At 44.7% G+C, this 18,238-nt stretch overlaps 2 protein-coding genes across 9 annotated transcripts in view; one reads left to right on the forward strand and one right to left on the reverse strand.

Annotated features, from left to right (window-relative positions):
* Positions 1-7,554: 7,554 nt before the first annotated feature.
* On the reverse strand, positions 7,555-12,599 carry LOC128351701 (uncharacterized). 4 transcript variants are annotated; one of them, XM_053311470.1, is made up of 3 exons: positions 12,259-12,599; positions 10,943-11,184; positions 7,555-7,886 (listed from the first exon to the last, which is right to left on the reverse strand). In XM_053311470.1, exons 1-3 carry the CDS (start codon positions 12,576-12,578, stop codon positions 7,702-7,704), a joined length of 747 nt encoding a protein of 248 aa, XP_053167445.1. In that variant the 5' UTR covers positions 12,579-12,599; the 3' UTR covers positions 7,555-7,701. The 4 variants fall into 4 exon arrangements, 2 of the variants coding, with proteins under 2 accessions (XP_053167445.1, XP_053167437.1); XM_053311462.1 differs by having other exon boundaries at positions 10,814-11,184; XR_008320004.1 differs by lacking the exon at positions 12,259-12,599 and adding an exon at positions 11,303-11,568 and having other exon boundaries at positions 7,555-11,184.
* MTA3 (metastasis associated 1 family member 3) overlaps positions 11,851-18,238 on the forward strand; it is a 229,532-nt gene continuing 223,144 nt past the window's right edge. For 4 of the 5 annotated variants that reach the window (XM_053311426.1, XM_053311430.1, XM_053311452.1 and 1 more), the window contains exon 1: positions 11,851-12,024. In XM_053311426.1, coding sequence (XP_053167401.1) covers positions 11,997-12,024 — 28 coding nt within the window. In that variant the 5' untranslated portion in view covers positions 11,851-11,996. Of the gene's footprint in view, positions 12,025-12,137; positions 12,277-18,238 lie in introns of those variants that run through there. The other variant, XM_053311435.1, reaches the window with a different exon arrangement.

Genomic DNA, 18,238 nt, shown 5'->3' on the forward strand with positions numbered 1-18,238 from the left:
CTGTGTCAGAGGGCAAATGGACAAAATCAGCAGGTGATCAAATACTTATTTCCTTCACTGTATGTGTGTACCTGCTTAGAGACAAATTTTCTTTCTCCCCCCGCGCCTTGGAATTATTCCCATGTATTATCCCCAGGACCTCAATGCATATTATGCTGCCTCCTCTTTTCCACTGATCTAGTCTTGTAACTATCTACGATAGAAGACGTTTTTACCTGTTGAAATGTATTTGTTTTGTCTTTGTACACTTTCATCTTGCCAAGTCTGTCTAGCCCAGTAATTGTGGCATCTTTGGAAGACAACCCACACCACTTTATTCCACCTCCGTGCTTTTGGTACCAGCTGATTGTAAACTGGTGGTTTTGTTCTTTGCTGTCGATAGATTTTATTGTTAGGAATTTATGGCATTTTTAGTATTTGTTCTTTTCTTTTTGTTGTTCTTGTAATTTGCTTGGCATTCATTCTGAACAAAAAGCAAGACATGTATTGTACAATAAGGACAAATACTTTCAGAAGCAACAGTTTTCACTGTGGATAGCACCAACTTCTGAAGTGCTACAGTCCCAGGAAGATGTTGTACCATGTTGTGATTTTGCTGAATGTATAGATCGGCTAAGAAATGCCTGCTGTTCTCACTACAAGCAGCTGAAGGAAACAGTGAGGTCATTCACACAATAAAAAATGGTGTTCTACCCGGTTTTGGGAGCTGTGTGTGCTCCCAATTTTTGGTTGTGTGGAAGCAAGGTAGGAGTAAAACCTGAGCAGAAGTGATTGTGTGGAAGCAAAGTAAGAGGAAAAGCTACCCAACAACAGCTGGGAACCCAAGTCTGAGAAGCTACAGGCCAGATCAGATAGGACAGCCACAAGTGATTGCCTCAGTGTAGGGCTGCTGCTGTGGTTGAGTTCACACCAGGCAGCCATTCATACAAATTGGTCCTTCTATATGGGTGCCATGTGTCAGGCTAAGCCACAAGCAGCGACTTGTAGGTGGCACAGGGCTCAAAACTGGGGCTGGGAAATCAGCCAGCTAGTAGTAATGTGCGGACCAGCTCAAAATTGAGCCAGTTCGAAGTAGAACTGGTTTGGTTCAAAGGCTCAACCTTGAACCAGACCTGGTTTGAGCTCAAACTGAACCAGGTTTAGACTGGCTCAATGCACTGCTGCTAATGGGGAATCTGGTGAGGATTCCCTTTGACCAGTAAAGGTGCAGCTGAGGGGCTTCCCTAAGCATTAAGGGCAGTAAAAAATACTTACAACCTACATTGGCACTGGCTGATGTAAATATCAGGTGGTATAAAAATATGATAAATAAATAATAATAAAAGAAATACTTAGCTAGTACCAGTTTTATTATGGAGCATTAAGTCATGTAATGCCCCTTCAGTCTTAAGAGGAAGCACCTGGACATTGGTTTGCTAGTTCTGTGAGAACTGGACCTTGAAATATCCCAAAACACATGGGGCATCATTTACTTTCACAATAACTGTATCTCCATTTTATAGATAAGGAACTGTGACTGAGAGAAAGTGATCTGCGCAAAAACATGGAATTTAATGGGAAAAGAAAATCGTGGAATATACAAGAGCATTTGTTTGCTTCTTATGATTGAACTCTCCTTTTAGCTGATATGACAGATAAAGGTTTCAGGCATCCTCTTCAGACTGTGATATCTCTTTGTATATGAGAGAAATCAGACTTCTTGTTAAAGCAGGAAGGGAGCAATATGTGGCATTTATTTATTTCACACATTTATTCATTTTTGCATTGGGACTGGAATGCTTATTCCCTATTAAGGCAGGAGATGAAAAAGGCAGTGCAGAATACTTAAAAGAAATATTAGCCTAATAGTCATATATTCATTTAAAGCAAGGGAGGCTGCCTGGCATGTGATTCTTTGAAATTTGCACTATACAGAATAAATGTTTGCACAGTTTCTGTAAGTTTCAACCATTATAGAAGTTTTTCATTCTTATATAATCTTCATTCCTATCCTTTAGCTATACGAGACAAAGAGAGAAATCAGTCTGATAAAGCTGAAGATGCAAAAAGAAATGTAATGACAATGAAATTAATGGCTTGCCATCATCTATGAAAGTAGAAAGTTTTCTCCAAGGAAATGCTCCAATCCAGAATATTAAACACTAATATGACCGATTTTCATTATTCAGATTGAAATATGCAAAGAGAAAATATGTTAATATAACTGATGCTTTCAAAGCAACCATCAAGCATTAAAAAATATATCAAATAATTCAGTTATGATATTTATTGATGCTGGGGAACTAGTTTTAGCCTTGCTTTAAAAAAACAACAGTTTGGGCATTATCAGACTTTTTAAAACTAAATTTTGATAATTACAAGATCTGGGGCTTCAAAACATCACCACACGCTAGTTTTAGCCCCCTACTGTAAAGTATAGTTGTATCACCAGACTCCTTAGTGTACAAAGCATATTTACTACAGCCAAGGGTTTACATACAGGGATCAACACAGAATTCAAAATACAGATGCACACATTTCATCACTCTTAATGTAGGGCTTCTCAAACTTGGTTTTCCAGATGTTGTTGGATTATAACTCCCATCATCTCCAGACACAGTGACCAAGGCTACTGGGGACTCAAGTCTGAGAACCCTGCTTAGTGGAATGTAGTAACTCCTGCTAAATTGGCAAAGAGGCGCATTTTAACGTGGTGATTCTCTTTATTGAGCAGGGGGAGAGTAACTGGCCCTGTCCACCCCCAGCACAGTACCTTCAGTGACTGTTGCTGGTGTCTATCTTATGTTTCTTTTAGATTGTGAGCCCTTTGGGGGCAGGGATCCATCTTATTTATTTATTATTTCTCTGTGTAAACCGCCCTGAGCCATTTTTGGAAGGGCGGTATAGGAGATTCTGTAAAACTGTAGCTTCCGGATGGATTTAGACATTGGAGTTCAAGCAGGCTGACAGTTGAAGCAAGGCAATGTCTAACTTATCCTTTTAATTTCAGTGGGACTGCTCTGAGTCATTTCCCTCATCAGATCAGCTTGTGAATTTAATGGGATCAAGGCAGCAGGCCTGGGCGGCCAGATTGGCCATCCATACACCTGCCGGCTCCATCACGGAGCCAGTGGGGATTGCGGGGGTCATAAGAACATGAGAACAGCCCTGCTGGATCAGGCCCAAGGCCCATCTAGTACAGCATCCTGTTTCACACAGTGGCCCACCAGATGCCGCTGGAAGCCACAGGCAGGAGTTGAGGGCATGCCCTCTCGCCCATTGTTACTCCCCTGCAACTGGTACTCAGAGGCATCCTGCCTTTGAGGCTGGAGGTGGCCTAGAGTCCTCTGACTAGTAGCCGTTGATAGACCTCTCCTCCATGAAGTTATCCAAACCCTTCTTAAAGCCATCCAGGTTGTTGGCTGTCACCACATCTTGTGGCAGAGAATTCCACAAGTTGATTATGCATTGTGTGAAAAAGTACTTCCGTTTGCTGGTCCTAGATTTCTCGGCAATCAAATTTCATAGGATGACCCCTGGTTCTAATGTTATGTGAGAGGAAAAAGAATTTATCTCTATCCACTTTCTCCACACCATGCATTATTTTATAGACCTCTATCATGTCTCCCCGCAGTCGTCTTTTAGGCCCCCTTTTTAGGCCCATCTAGGCTCCCCCGCTCAGGGGCTGTGCAGCCTCTGGAAGTTCCAGGATGCCCCGTGCAAGTGCACGGGGCATGCTGGAGAGACCCCCGTGAGCCCGGTGGTTCTCACACTCAAACAAAAGTGGGCTAGACTCCCTTCGACCGCTTTTGGCCGATCTTGAGAATAGCCTGTGTTGTACCTGGATTTGGGAGCTGTGTGTGCTCCCAATTTTGGGTTGTGTGCAAGCAAGGTTAGAGGAAAACCTGGCTAGACGTGCCATTGATAGATCAGGGTGCATACCGAAAGACTGGGGCTTGTCCATCATTGTACCTATATATAAGAAGGGGTGTAGAAGTGAGCCAAGCAATTATAGGCTGATCATTCTTCTGAGCACAGTTAGCAAACTTTATGCTAAACACCTTTATTGGACGCTGAGGGACTGGATGGAACAGGATAACATTCTTGCAGAAGAGCAAGCGGGGTTCAGAGAAGGGAGGTCTACTGTTTTGTTCTGCATCATCTAGCACAGAAATATGCTCAATCCTTGCATGTTGCCTTTGTAGATCTTAGGTTTGCCTTTGACTCAATCCCACGGGATAGGTTCTGGGATAAATTGAAAGTCTCCTCCATTGATTGGCGACTCTTAGCTCTAATTAGAGCCCTACACGTATCACCAACCATGAGGGATAGGTGCAATCCACATGGAGGATTAACCAGAGCTATTCCAATTGGAAAGGGGGTCTGACAAGGATGTGTGCTGGTGCCCTTGCTGTTTAATTTTTTATGTTAATGATATGGTGAGCCATCTAGATAGCAGTGATTTCCATCCTCCCAAGCTAGCTGGAAGAAGTATCTCAGTGTTGCTGTATGCGGATAATGGGGCCATTCTGGCCAGAACCCCAGTTGGTTTAAGGAGGGCCTTGGGGGCATTGGCTGTTTATTGTAAGAGAGAACGGCTGAGTATTAATTACCAGAAAACAAAGGTGCTCTCCTTTGCTAGGAGATCTAAGAGACGGGTATGGAAGATCAATGGACAAAGGATAGAGCAGGTCCAAAATTTTGTATACTTGGGGGTAGCTGTTCACTCATTGGGATCAAGACGGGCCCATGCCTCTCATGTGGCCCAGGCTGCCCAAAACAGTGCCCGAGCTATTTTGCGGTTCTGTAGAACCAGGGGAGGGTATTTTATCCCCGCGGCCTTAAATGAAAATCATTAGCACAGTTACTGCATGGTGCCCAATTGGGTCCTTACCCAGATCCATCCCCGCTAGAAGTGGTGCTGTCTAAATTCTTGAGAGCAATATTTCAGGCACACAAGTGCACCTCTAATACGAGGCTCAGATTGGAGGCGAGTCTCATTAGAGTTGAGGCCAGATGCTGGCAAATGGCGCTGTTTTATTGGCTGAGAGTTTTTTCCTCGGACACAAGGCTGAGCCGCTTAGTGTTAGAGGATTCCTATCAGTCGACCTGGAAGTGTGCTCTGAACCAAAAGATGACCGCTTTGAGCCTCGATCAGTCTGCCTTGCTTATGCAAAGTTTGGAGATAGCTAGGAAGCTCATTAAACAGAGAATTGAGGATATTGAGAGACAAACGGATATAGCAAGGGTACCTGACTTTCAGAGCCAGGACTCAGTCAGATATAGTTTGGCCCCAGCATCCTATCTCACTGTCTTGGAGGTGCCCCCACTTAGAAGAGTTTTTACCCTGGCAAGATGCAATGCCCTGCCTTTAGCCCTCTTAGAGGGCAGATATAGAAGGATTCCCTATGGGGAGAGTCAAGTGGAAACAGTCACCCATGTGCTATTGGAATGTTTGTTCTATAGAGACTTGTGTTGGGATCTCATTTACCCTTTGATAGCTAAATGCCCAGGTCTTGATTCTCCTCAGGAGAATCCTTGGAAGGAAGTAATTCCTGCGCCACCAGACAGGTAGCTAAATTTTGTAGTGCAGCCCTCCATTTGCGTAAGAGCTTAATAATGGGAAAATAGGTGATGGATTAAGGCCAGAGCAACTTTTGTAGCTATAATGTGGCTAACTGCAGGTGGGCACACAGGTATTGGTATCACCTGTATATCATCAGTAAATCTAACAACAAAATTTTCCCATGCTCCTGAATTGTTTAACCCCTCTCAGATTTAAGAGTCGGGAAGGCAACTGTTTGAGTTTTGATTTGTGTGTAACAGTCTTATAAGTATGAAATACTGCTGCCTCCTTTTATTTTTAATTATGTATTTTTAGTAGTATTTTCAGTACCTTGATCTATGCTGAGGAGGACTTTTAACAATCTATTTGGTTTTATTGCTTGTAGTAGAAGTTTGCTTGTCTTCTCTTCTACATTTGTTTTAATCTCATGCTGGTCGCTGACCGAAATAAAGAGATTTAGACATGCTAGTCCCTGGTGGCGCAGTGGTAAAACTGCCGCCCTGTAACCAGAAGGTTACAAGTTCGATCCTGACCATGGGCTCAAGGTTGACTCAGCCTTCCATCCTTCCGAGGTCGGTAAAATGAGTACCCAGAATGTTGGGGGGCAATATGCTAAATCACTGTAAACCGCTTAGAGAGCTTCCAGCTATAGAGCGGTATATAAATGTAAGTGCTATTGCTATTGTGTGGAAGCAAGATAGGAAGAAAACCTGGATAGCTTTTCCTCCTACAATGCTTCCACACAATCACTGCCAGCCAGGTTTTCCTCCTGCCTTGTTTCCACATAACTGAAAATTGGGAGCACACACAGCTCCCAAACCCAGGTAGAACACAGTTTTTAGCCTATTTTCCAATAGGCTTATGAGATCACCCGGCATTCTGTGTGTGTGAGTCCATCTGTGTGTGTCCCCCAACCACCAACTTTGCAACGCCTCTACCAATATTAACCAAATCAGGTACAGTTGTAGGGACACTTAGGGACACCTCAGTGATGTAATTTGTGATAATGTCATTCACACTGATTCAAGATGGTGGCCACGTAAACTTTTGAGGGGCAAGTGGGCAAACTTGTGAACCGTTTAACCAATTTGAACCAAATTTGGTACAGTTGTAGTGAGTGACACACAGGGACACCTCAGTGGTGTAGTTTGTAATGATGTCATCCACCTCAATCTAAGATGGCAGATGCATGAACATTTGAGGTGCAAGAGATTTAACTTGTGGACCTCAATTTGTACCAAATTTAGTCCAGTTGCAGTTACAATGAAAGGAAAGTAGGCTGATTAGTTCTTAGTAGAACAACTTGTTGATTGTGTCAATCACCTCAGTGTCTGGAAAGGATGTGCACCTCTCCAAGTATACAAAGGATCTGCACTGAGGAGTTGTAGTCAGTTATCATGAATGTCACATAGTACAATGGGGGAGCTAACCCAGTTGTATAAAGCATGAAGCAACCAATTTTTTCTTCAATTACATGTGTCTGGAAGCAGCAACAGCTGCTGAATGACATATTTATTGCTACGTATAACTTCCCCAAGCAGCAAGAAGTTCTTGGGGCAGTGCTGCTTGGATATCTGGCTTGGATCCTGATAATTACTGGCAGCTTATAATTGTAAATACACCAAATATTGCAAAACATACAGGCTGGGATCAGATGAAAACAACCAACATGTACATTCCTGTAAGTCAGCAACAGATTCCATCACTTTAAGGTGTCTATCATTCGCTTCCAGCTCACTATATCTCTCCACGCAGTCTATCTCACCCAGAAGCTGCCAAAACCCTGCAGTTTCTTGTACACACACATTCTTGCAGGGGCTGGGGGCAAGGCAGTGAGGTCTTTAATGACTTTACCACCTGCCCAGGAAGTTTCCCATTAAGGGAGCATATTGGACCAGTAAGGTATAAATATGGGAAAGCTTGACACAGTGAAAGATGAAATGCATCAACTACAGATTGACCTCTTGGGCATCAACAAATTCAAATGGACTGGAATAGGACACTTTCAGTCAGAAAGTCATACTCTTTATTATTCAGGACATGAAAAACAAAGACGGAACGGTGTTGCTTTCATAGTCAGGAAGGATATAGCAACACCAGTACTTGAGTACAATGCAGTCAGTGACCAATATCAATTAGATTTTGTGGACAACCCTTTAACATGACAGTTCTTCAAGTCTATGCCCCAACGACTGATGCAGAAGAGGAAGTTGATGAGTGTTATGCTCAAGTTCATTCTGAAATCGACAGAACATGCAAGCATGATGCGCTGCTGCTGGCTGGAGACTGGAATGCCAAAGTTGGAAGTGGCAAGGAGGAAAACGCCGTCGGACTGTATGGCCTAGGAAACAGAAATGGAGCAGGAGAACAACTTATTAGTTTCTGTCAAGCCAATGATCTCTTCATTGCTAACACATTCTTCAAACAACCAAAGCACATGGAAGAGCTCAGTTATAACAGCAAAGATGTGGCCGGGGGGCTGATAGTAGAAAAGATCATGAACTGCTCATGTGCAAGTTCCAAGTCAAGCTAAATTGGAAAAACAAAGCTATCCAGCTTCCACGATATGATTTTGAGAATGTACCCACCATTTTCAAGGAGAACATTAGGAACCACTTTGAAGTTCTGAACCTCACTGATAGGGAACCAAAGGAACTCTGTAATGAAATTAAGTAAGTTGTTAAGGCTGAATGTGAAAAGAAACTGTCAAAGACCAAGAAACAGAAGAAAGCAAAATGGATGTCAGAACAAATGGTGGAAATTGCCAAGAGGAGAGAAGCCAAAGTCAAGAAAGATAAAGACCCTGGGAAGGAACTTAATAGGGAATTTCAGAAAGCTGTCAGAAGAGACAAGGAACAGTTTTACAGTGACATCTGTGAAGACCTTGAGGAAGGAAACAGACACAGGAAAAAAAAAGGAAAGTTTTCCAAAAGAACTCTGAACTCAGAAGGAGGTTCCAACCTTGAATTGGTAAGTGAAGGAATGCCAAAGGACAGATAGTAACTGATTCAGAGATCAAACAGAGATGGAAGGAGTATACTGAAAATCTGTACAGCAGGGATGTCAACATCCAAGATACTCTAGAAGATATTCCCTACTTGCAAGAACCTCTAGTACCGAAAGATGGTTAGATCAGCACTCCGGTAATTACCAAGTTGGAAGGCTACAGGGATTGATGGAATAGCTACAGAAATATGGCAGGCAACAGAAGAAGAATCAGTCAAGGCTCAAACCCAGGCATCCCCAAACTGCGGCCCTCCAGATGTTGCTGAACTACAACTCCCAGAATCCCTAGACACAATTTTTTGTGGCTGGGTATGCTGGAAGTTGTAGTTCAGCAACATCTGGAGGGCCGCAGTTTGAGGATGCCTGCTCTAACCAAACTATGCCACCAAATTTGGAGAATGACACAATGGCCAATAGATTGGAAGAGGTCAGTCAACATACCCATACCAAGGAAAGGAAACTCAACAGATTGCACAAACCATTGCACAATATCCTTAATTTCACATGCTAGCAAAGTAATGCTCAGGATCATCCAACGCAGATTAGAGCCCTACGTGGAAAAGGAAATGCCGGATGTTCAAGCTGGTTTCAGAAAAGGCTGTGGAACAAGAGACATAATTGCTGATGCACAATGGATAACTGAGAAAGCCGAGAAAGCCAAAGAATACTAAAAAGAAGTCAATATGTGCTTTATTGACTACAGAGAAGTCTTCGATTGTGTCAACCATGTCAAGTTGTGGAATGTCCTTAGGAAAGTGGGCATACAAGAACATTCCATTGTTCTCATGAGAAACTTAGGAAGCCACAGTCCAGAAGTAACATGGTGAAACAGACTGGTTCCAGATTAACAAAGGAGTAAGACAAGGCTGTATATTTTCTCCTTATTAACTCAATTTATATGCTGAACATGTACTGGGAAAAGCTGGATTGGAAGGAGATGAGCATCGTTTTAAAGTTGGAGGAAGAAACATCAATAACCTGTGCTACGCTGATGACACCACTCTGATAGCTGAGAATGCTGAGGATCTGCAAGCTCTAGTAATGAAAGTCAAGGAGCACAGTGAAAAAATGGGACTACAACTAAAGGTAAAGAAGACTAAACTAATGACAGCAGGTAAAAGACAGCCTCAGAACTGATAATGAAGACATTGAAGTGGTGGATAGCTTCTGCCTTTTAGGCTCGACTGTGAACAGTAAAGGATCCAGCAGTCAAGAAATACGTTGCAGACTAGCACTTGGTAGGGTTGCAATGAAGGCCTTGGAAAGGATATATAGATGCTGTGACATGTCTATACTGACAAAGATTAGTGTTGTTCAGACCATGGTTTTCCCCTTGACACACTATGGATGTGAAAGCTGGACTTTGAAGAAGCAAGATAGAAAAAGTATTGAGGCATTTGAACTTTGGTGCTGGAGACTTTTGTGGATACCATGAACAGCCAGGAAAACAAACAAATGGATCATAGAACAAATCAATCCAGAATTTTCACTTGAGGCACAAATGACCAGGCTCAAACTATCAGACTATCAGGACACATTATGCAAAACCCCAGCTCCCTTGAGAAGTCCATAATGCTTGGGAAAGCTGAAGGAAAGAGAAGAGGGCGACCAGCAGCAAGGTGGATGGACTTGATCATGACAGCAATGAATGCACCACTGAGAGACCTTAAAAGCCAAGTTGAAGATCATCCTGGAGAGAATCTATCTATGTGGTCGCTAAGAGCTGACACCGACTTGACAGCACTTAAACAATCAATCTATCTATCAAGGTATGGTAGCTCTTCTGTCAAATCTCAGATTTTAACCAGGAGCTTTCCTAGACAGTTGGCTTTACTGTGGCAGCAAGTGCCTAAGGTTAAGTTGTTCTGAGCACTGCACCTAATTGCTACTTTTTAAGGACACATGTAATGCGCAGTAACTTCGAATCAACAGGAAAAAAGCCAAGCAATGCCAGTTGTGCTATGAATGGCACTTTGTAAATGGTCCCCCAAGTATGAACTTGCACTTAGCCTAAATGTAATGAAGCTGCATTAAACCACCATTTGGAAAAGCTCAAGGCTTCCCCTCAAGGCAACCATTTTGAGAGGCCACTTACCACTGTCAGAATCCAAGCTTGTAACAATAGGCAGCACCCACACTGCTAGTCATGACTAGGCCTAATTGAAAACCATTCAGTTAGTCATGAGTAATGTGTCTTATGGATTCCAATGGTGCTTAGTCATGACTAATTAATCCGGCTAGTATATATGTATACTGGCTTACTGTTAGCCATCTTGGACCGTTCTTGGGAAAGAGTGGGGTAGACAATCTGGAAAAAAAAGCCAACATACATGATGGGCTGAAATGAGATTAGGAACCTGGCACCCCCGCCTCCCAACCCAATGCACACACCGCACTGGTGCAGAACTGCACACTTTGCCAACTTCCGCACACTTTGCCGACTTCCAAGGGTACCCCAGGCCCAATGCTTTTTGTGTCTCTTCCTGGACATGGTGCGGAAGGCAGCGGTGCTCTCACTCCTGGACTTTGGGGCCAAAGTCCAAGGCCTCCATACACCTTGGGGCACCAAAATCCTCGGCCTGCACTGCACTGCGCCGTGCAGTTGAGCATGATTATGACCTGTGCCAAGTGCTCTAGAGACAGAGGGAGGAATGGGGAAAGAAATATGTGAGATTGGACCATGTTAAGTTGCATGTTGAAATGTTTCTGCTAATGCATATTTGCATAAATATACCTGTTTTCTGTTCTTACATTCTTGTGAGTTCAGTTGCTGTTTGTGACCTCAAGAACCCGTGTGCTAAAATTACTGCGTGTGTCAGGGTGTGTGTGTGGGAGGATGCTTAACTTGCTGGGTGGGTGGGGGTGGGTTCCAAAGGCCTTTAGGTCCAGGCTCCAAAATTACCTAAGTGCACCTCTCTCTGGCAGAAGGCACCACCTTGTGCGCAGGTAGGGCCTCCACCTCTCCGCACCTGCGTGCGCACAGAATGGCCCCAGAGGGTGCGGGCATCCCACCCCACCCCTTCCGTTGTTGGCATCGACGCTCAATGCTTGCCCACCCCCACCGTTTGGGGGACATCACAGAGGCACCCGCGGGAAACTTTAACCTCTTCTCTCCCGGCGCTGGGCGCAAGTCGCGACGGGCCAGCCGTGCGCTTTGGCGACGCTCGCCCTCGGCCAACCGCTCCCTGCTCTGCCCAGCCCAACGAGGCGGGCCTGGGCGTTTGGCTTTAGCTCTTCCCCTTCAGCCGCGGCTCCCTTCCCTCCCCCATCCCCAGCGCGCTGGCCCAAGCAGCGACAGAGCCGCCTGGCGCCCGACTGTGCCCAGGGTGGTGGGTGGTGTAAAGGGCAGCAGCAGCGGCGACGGCGGCGGCGGCAGCGAGAGGAGGACGCTCCTCCCCTTCCCCAGCCCGGCGGCGGCAGAGGAAGGAGGGCGCAGAGCGCAGACATGGCGGCCAACATGTATCGAGTGGGAGGTAGGTGGGGGGTCCCTTGCGGGACGCGCCACGCGCCTCCCCAGCGGCGCGCTCAGGCTCGCGGGGGGGGGAGGTGAGGGCCGGAGGAGCTGGGGGGAGGCGAGGGCCCAGGGCCGCGGAGGTAAAAAGCCGAGAGGCGTCCAGAGCTTGGCACAATACCCGCCCCCCGCAGGGAACCCAGCGCCCCCTGGTTGCTTCCAACGAGGAGACCTGGCGAGGGAGGCCACAACCCACCTTGCCAGAGAGGAGGAGGTGATGGTGGTAGTAACAGTAGGGGAAGTAGCTCCTCGCCCCGTAAGAAGCCAAGAGGCGCCCCGCTTCCAAGGAATTGCAGTCTCCCTGCACCTTGAAGGCGAGAAGCTCGCCTCTCGCCGTTCTCCTTCAGGTTTTAAGTGTGTGGGGATTTCCGGGGCTCCCGCTTGTCTAGAAACGCGTCCCCGAATCCCTGGTGTTTGGGCACTCTCCCTGCTTCGCCCGTGGTGAGGGAAGCGCACTCTGAACCGGGTCAGGAGCGCTCTCGCCCCTTCTGATCTTCCCAGGGAATGTCCTGGCATTGGAAAGAGATGCAGCACGAGCCTCTGCATGCTTGCTCAGAAGTAACTTCCACTGTGTTCAGTGGGGCTTTATTTCCTGTTAAATGTGCAGAGGATTGCAGTCCTACATTTTCGGGGGAGGGTGGGTGGGGTAGACCACCAAGAGGGGTGGGCATGATGGAGGCTTCTAAAACGATGGCTGGTGTGGAGAATGGTGGGAAATGGGGGCGGCTTCGGCCTGGTCAGGCATGCAGCAAAATGTGGTGGTAGAGTTCTAAGATGCTAAAGTGGACTGTACCACTCCAGGCTGCAAGTGGGGGATTACGTTTATGAATGCTCTTCTGGGTGCTCAAACTACCTGCACATAGAGAAGTCGTACAACAGGAAGGAGGCTGGTCTAGAACCTTTTGCACTCGTGCAGATGTTTGGCTTTGAAGAAGTTTTCATTCAGAGTGGGGAGTACTGTGTTGAAAAGTGGTATTTCCCACCTGGAGCCTGAAGGTCTACTCTTATCTCCTCATTACTGGATTTCTAGACCAGGCCTTTAGAAATGGTTAGACAAATGCATGTAGAATAGGTCTAGCAACTTGTAATACCCATGATAGCTAAATGGAACCTCTGTGTTCTGAGTACCTCATAATTACTGGGGGTGGGGAGGGCTGACTTCAAGCTGTGATGGAGGGCTGACTTCATACCTTGCTTGTGGGCTTTCTGGAAGCATCTGTTTGAAGCAGGATGCTAGTGTAGATGGATGCTTAGTCTGATCTAGCAGGGATCTATAGATCTATAGATATTCTTTCAGTGAGCTCTGGCACATATAATGCTCTTTCCTGACCCAAAAGGAAAATGGCACTTCTCATGTGCTAATAATAATGGCAAATGGCTTTACATGAACCATATTTGCAGATAGCACTTGCAATACAAGCTTCTTGTATTTCATTAGAATATTGGATGATCCATTTCTATATGTAGGTCTGGGACAAGAACATGGATGCAGGGGAAACCTAGGTCTGGGAGAAAAATAGGTTTTTAGCTTGTTAAGCTTCCAACCTGCTCCTCCAGTCACAAAGAGATATCTTGGTTTTAGGGTTCATTTTAAATCTCTTCTACATGCCAGAAAGCAAAAAGTGGGAACATGATTAATGGTGCTGTCCCTTAATCCGATGCCTTGCAAGGATAGAAGCACGGCTTTCATGCCTTCCAACAGAGCAAGGAACATAGCCTTCCCTATTCTCCAGAAAGTAAGAGGTGTGGAACTTCTGCTTCCTAAATGGTAGCAATCCACATAAACACTTGTTTTCTCCCAGTGTTTCTGCCTTTGGATGTACAATTGCCGGGTGGAACTCTAATTTTAAAGCAGCTGCTTACATGGGAAGACCATTTCCGTGATTCCAAACTGTATATGTTATCGCATTGAGGAAAGAAGTTCTCTTTGCTTGCGTGAACCAAGATGAAAACATGGTTCTTGGAAGCAGCAGATGGAGTAAAATATCTGTCCTTCAACAGTACCAATTCAGACTGCAGGTAGAGCTCATGTGATAATGTTCCCTCATGAACATTATACCTTAACACAGACATCTAGTGTGATATGGAAAAGCCTAGGCCAGAACACTTCTCTCTGACATTCTATTGAATGCAAGAATTATTATTATTTTAAATCAAGGAGTCTTATCACCTCATGTAGTCTGAAGTGGTACAATCATGGAGGACAGGTCTATCAGTGGCTACTAGTCTGGTGGCTATAGGTCACCTCCAGCCTAAGAGGCAAGATGCCTCTAAATACCAGTTGCATGGGAGCAGCGGCAGGAGAGTGGGCATGACCTCACTTCTTGCCTGTGGGCTTCTTGGGGGCATCTGGTGGGCCACTGTATGAAGCAGGATGCTGGACTGGATGGGCCTTGGGCCTGATCCAGCAGGGCTTTTCTTATGTTATTATGCAATCCAGGTTTAAGTTTTCTCTGCTCAGTTGCTGTTCATGAAAACTAGACACAAGTATCTGTTCCCAAACAAAAAGGTAGAGCCATAATATCCAAGATTCTAAGGCTGCATACAGATTGAGGAGTGCATCTGCTGTAGATCTGCATTCACCCCTTCTTGATTAGATGTATAACCTTCCTCAGGGAATTGAGCTCAGAAACTACTGGTTCTTCCTGTTTCCAGGAGAAGCTGGCTGTGCAAATAGTTGATTGGTTTGTTCTTGTGACAATCATGAAGCCATGCCCTCCCTGCCCTGCCACAGTGTTTCAAGCTGTGTGCATTCCCCAAAAGGCGTTTGTGTGGTTGACCAAGATTTTGTCCTAATAGACAATGGAAATGCACTACAGTACCACTAAATGTTGTGGGGAAAACACAGGTTCACCAAAATTTAGTTCGAAAAGAAATAACACAAAACCTTCCATCCAAACTTTAATGGAGATGGAGAAGGGAAACACATTCCCATTTATCACTGTCCTAAAGATAAAAATAGGAATGCATACTTTTCCTTAGCAGAAAATAATGATGTAAGCCCCCATTTAAAAAATGAAGAGAGGGAAGGAGGTCTTTCTAGCTGAGGAAAGGTGGTCTTCTTGCACGATCCTTATTAGTTTATTCCCCTGCAAGGTGAAAGGGGAATGGGGGTGTGAAAGTAGAACAGTTCTTTTGGTGGGATTGATTTCTCTTGTTGAGAGTGAGAAAGTCCCATTTGTCTACTTTTGTTTAGTTTCTTGGGGCTAACTCACCAACTGTATAATAGGACAAACAGATGCTTGCAGGCAGAAAGAGTACATTCTTCCCTTCCTCTTCTCAAGGTGAAGCATTTGCTCTTCAAGGCTAAGTGGCCATTTTCACATGAGAATATGGCCTGGGTTATCTGGGCCGAGATGGGCATATGTCAAGCAGGTGGTTCGACATATGCCTGGTTCTCAACTTTATCAACATTTACTGTGCTACTGCTTTTGTCCATTTTGGCAGCTCGGTGCAGATTCCTGTACAGTACTGAGATGTACTGTACTGCTGATTCCTGTACTGAGCGTGGGGCTCATCTAGAAGACCTCTGAGGTCCCTTCCAACCATCAAATTCTGATTTCAAGGAAGTTCCTTTTGATTTCACCCATTTCATCATTCTGTCCACACAGCCAAACCTTTTCAAATTGCATTTTTATACTGCCCCATCCAATGGCTCTGGGTGGTACACAAGTAAAAAACAAAAACAAACACCATTTAAAACAAACTGCTTAAAACAATATAAAAACAAATTTAAAACAATTCAAAACCATTTTAAACCAATTAAAAATATTTAAGAACAACTTTAAAGTTTCATCCCCTAGTTTATGGTCTGTTCTACACATGCAACAGGCTGAGGTGGTAGAATGCTGTGTTGGCAGCATAGTCTACCCCAGTTCAGACTGCAGGTGAGGAAATCACATTTTTGAATATTCTGTCATGTAACACATTTCCTAAAAACATATAATCGGCACAGCCGGTAAAGGGCTGGGGCTAGACGTTTTATCTCTTATGTGCTAGCTTTCTGTCTGCAGAGAATGTTTGCATGGAGGAGCATTCAGAAGTGGTCTCCTCCTCCTGTTCTTTGGAGTGCTACAGTCTATTTTAACCCCCCCACCACCCACAAATTCTACCACTTCATTTCTACCTTATTATTCTGCATGTCTTGACTCAGTCTTTATTGCCATTATCTTCCATGCATCTATGACTCCAGGTAGAGCCAGATATGTGGAATTTCTCTCTCTTCTCCTGTCTCTCCCTCCTTAAAAGTTTATTCAAATTGCAAAAACAGAAAACAGTACAGTCCTTTCCTGGACTGTACTACTTGAAACTATTGGTAAGGGACTCTGTTTGACTGATTACATAATTGAAATAGATTCCTGTACAAATGGATGGCTTGGTGTCGGTTGTGAGCCCTTCAGGGACAGGGATCCATCCTATCTGTCTGTCTATCTATCTATCTATCTATCTATCTATCTATCTATCTATCTATCTATCTATCTATCTATCATTTCTCTATGTAAACCACTTTGGAAACTTTTGTTGAAAAGTGGTATATAAATATTTGTTGTTGGTTTTTTGGATGCATTTTAAAGTGGCACAGCCCACTATTTCTGCATGTTTGAATCAACACGAAGTGTTCACCCAGCCGTCCCCAACCAGGAAATTAGCTCTTGGCCTGTTTTGTACAGAGTTACCAGATTTGTTTAATATTAGAGTATGTTCCTAGCCTCTAACACCTTGGATCCCTGCTCAGTAAGGTACTGTAAATACTTTACAAGTTCAGCTTGTTAGGCTGATGAAATAGTGCATTCAGCTGAGATGCAGAAGACCTGGGCTCAGGTCTTACCTTTGCTATGGATGCATGATTAGTGTGCAATGCCTTTCCTAGAGAGGTTTGCTTGGTCCGAGCCTGTATTCATTTGGGTGCCAAATGAAAAATATTTCTATTTACCCTGGCCTTTTCATGTACTCTGTTTTGTAGGCTCCTAGCTGATGCTGCTGACTTGTTTTATAAGTTCTTATGTATTGTTGGTTTTTCTAACGCTCTTAACTGAGTGGCAGGGTATAAATTTTTTTTATAAACAAGTTAACAAGGTGGCCTTGAATAAGTCCTTGTCTCCTGCAATTCTCAGAGTTGTTTTGAGGGTAACTGAGATAGGCAATATAACACCCACACACAGAGCACCACAGCACTACTTCATTTGTCTCTTTTGATCTGGGAAAAGAGTGTATTGCGTCATCTGGTGTTCTTCATTCCTCTCCTAGTCCTTTAAGGTCAGTAGAGGCAGTACATGTATTTGCAATAGTGATGAGGCAAGCACCTTTTCCTCTCATCTGTAAAGACCCTTGCAGTGAAATTACAGCTCTTTCTCTTTCCAAGGGCCAGGAGGGCTGAAATAGTGAGCTTAGATAAATTCATCGAGGTCAGGTCTATCAGTGCTGCTAGTCTTGATGACTATAGGCTACCTCCAGGGACAGGATGCTTCTGAATACCAGTTGCAGGGGAGCAATGTCAGGAGAGGGGCCATGCCATCTTCTCCTGCTTGTTGGCTTCCCAGAGGCATCTGATGGGCCACTGTGGGGAAACGGGACTAGATAGACCTTGGGCCTCGTGTTCCCTGTAACAAGGAATCCCAGGTGTTGTTGACTACAGCTCCCAGAATCCCTAGCTGCAGTGGACTTTGGCTGAGGATGCTGGGAATTGTAGTCAACAGCATCTGAGTTTTTGTTTTATAGAGAACACTGCTTGGGCCTGCTTCAGCAAGGCTCTTCTTCTGTTCTTACAAAGAAAATGTGAGGGAGTCCAAGAGGAGGGAGGGAGCGCTGGTCTGGTTCAGTTGTCATGTGGAACAGTGGTTTGATCATGGTTTCAAAGGACGTTCAGAAGCTTTGGGCTCACATCCTCTCCCATACCCTTTTCACATGAGGACACTTCAAACTTCTAGTCCTGGCTGAGAACAAATCAGTTTTTGCTGTGGTGTTCAAACCACAGAATCAGTGGTGTAGTTGCAAATTCAGACGCGCAGGCCTTCTCCATGATAACCTCCTTGGCTGTGCCCACCTTGACAGTCAGAGAAGCCAAGAAGTACCGGTGCTCTGTTCCTGCGTGTCCCCCTGCACAGAATACCACCCCTGCACAGAAGAAAGTCCTGTCCTGGCTTGTTCTAATTGGGATTTATGTGCAAATTAGATAC

The sequence above is a fragment of the Hemicordylus capensis genome, chromosome 1, assembly GCF_027244095.1.
Source record: "Hemicordylus capensis ecotype Gifberg chromosome 1, rHemCap1.1.pri, whole genome shotgun sequence".
Taxonomy (NCBI): domain Eukaryota; kingdom Metazoa; phylum Chordata; class Lepidosauria; order Squamata; family Cordylidae; genus Hemicordylus; species Hemicordylus capensis.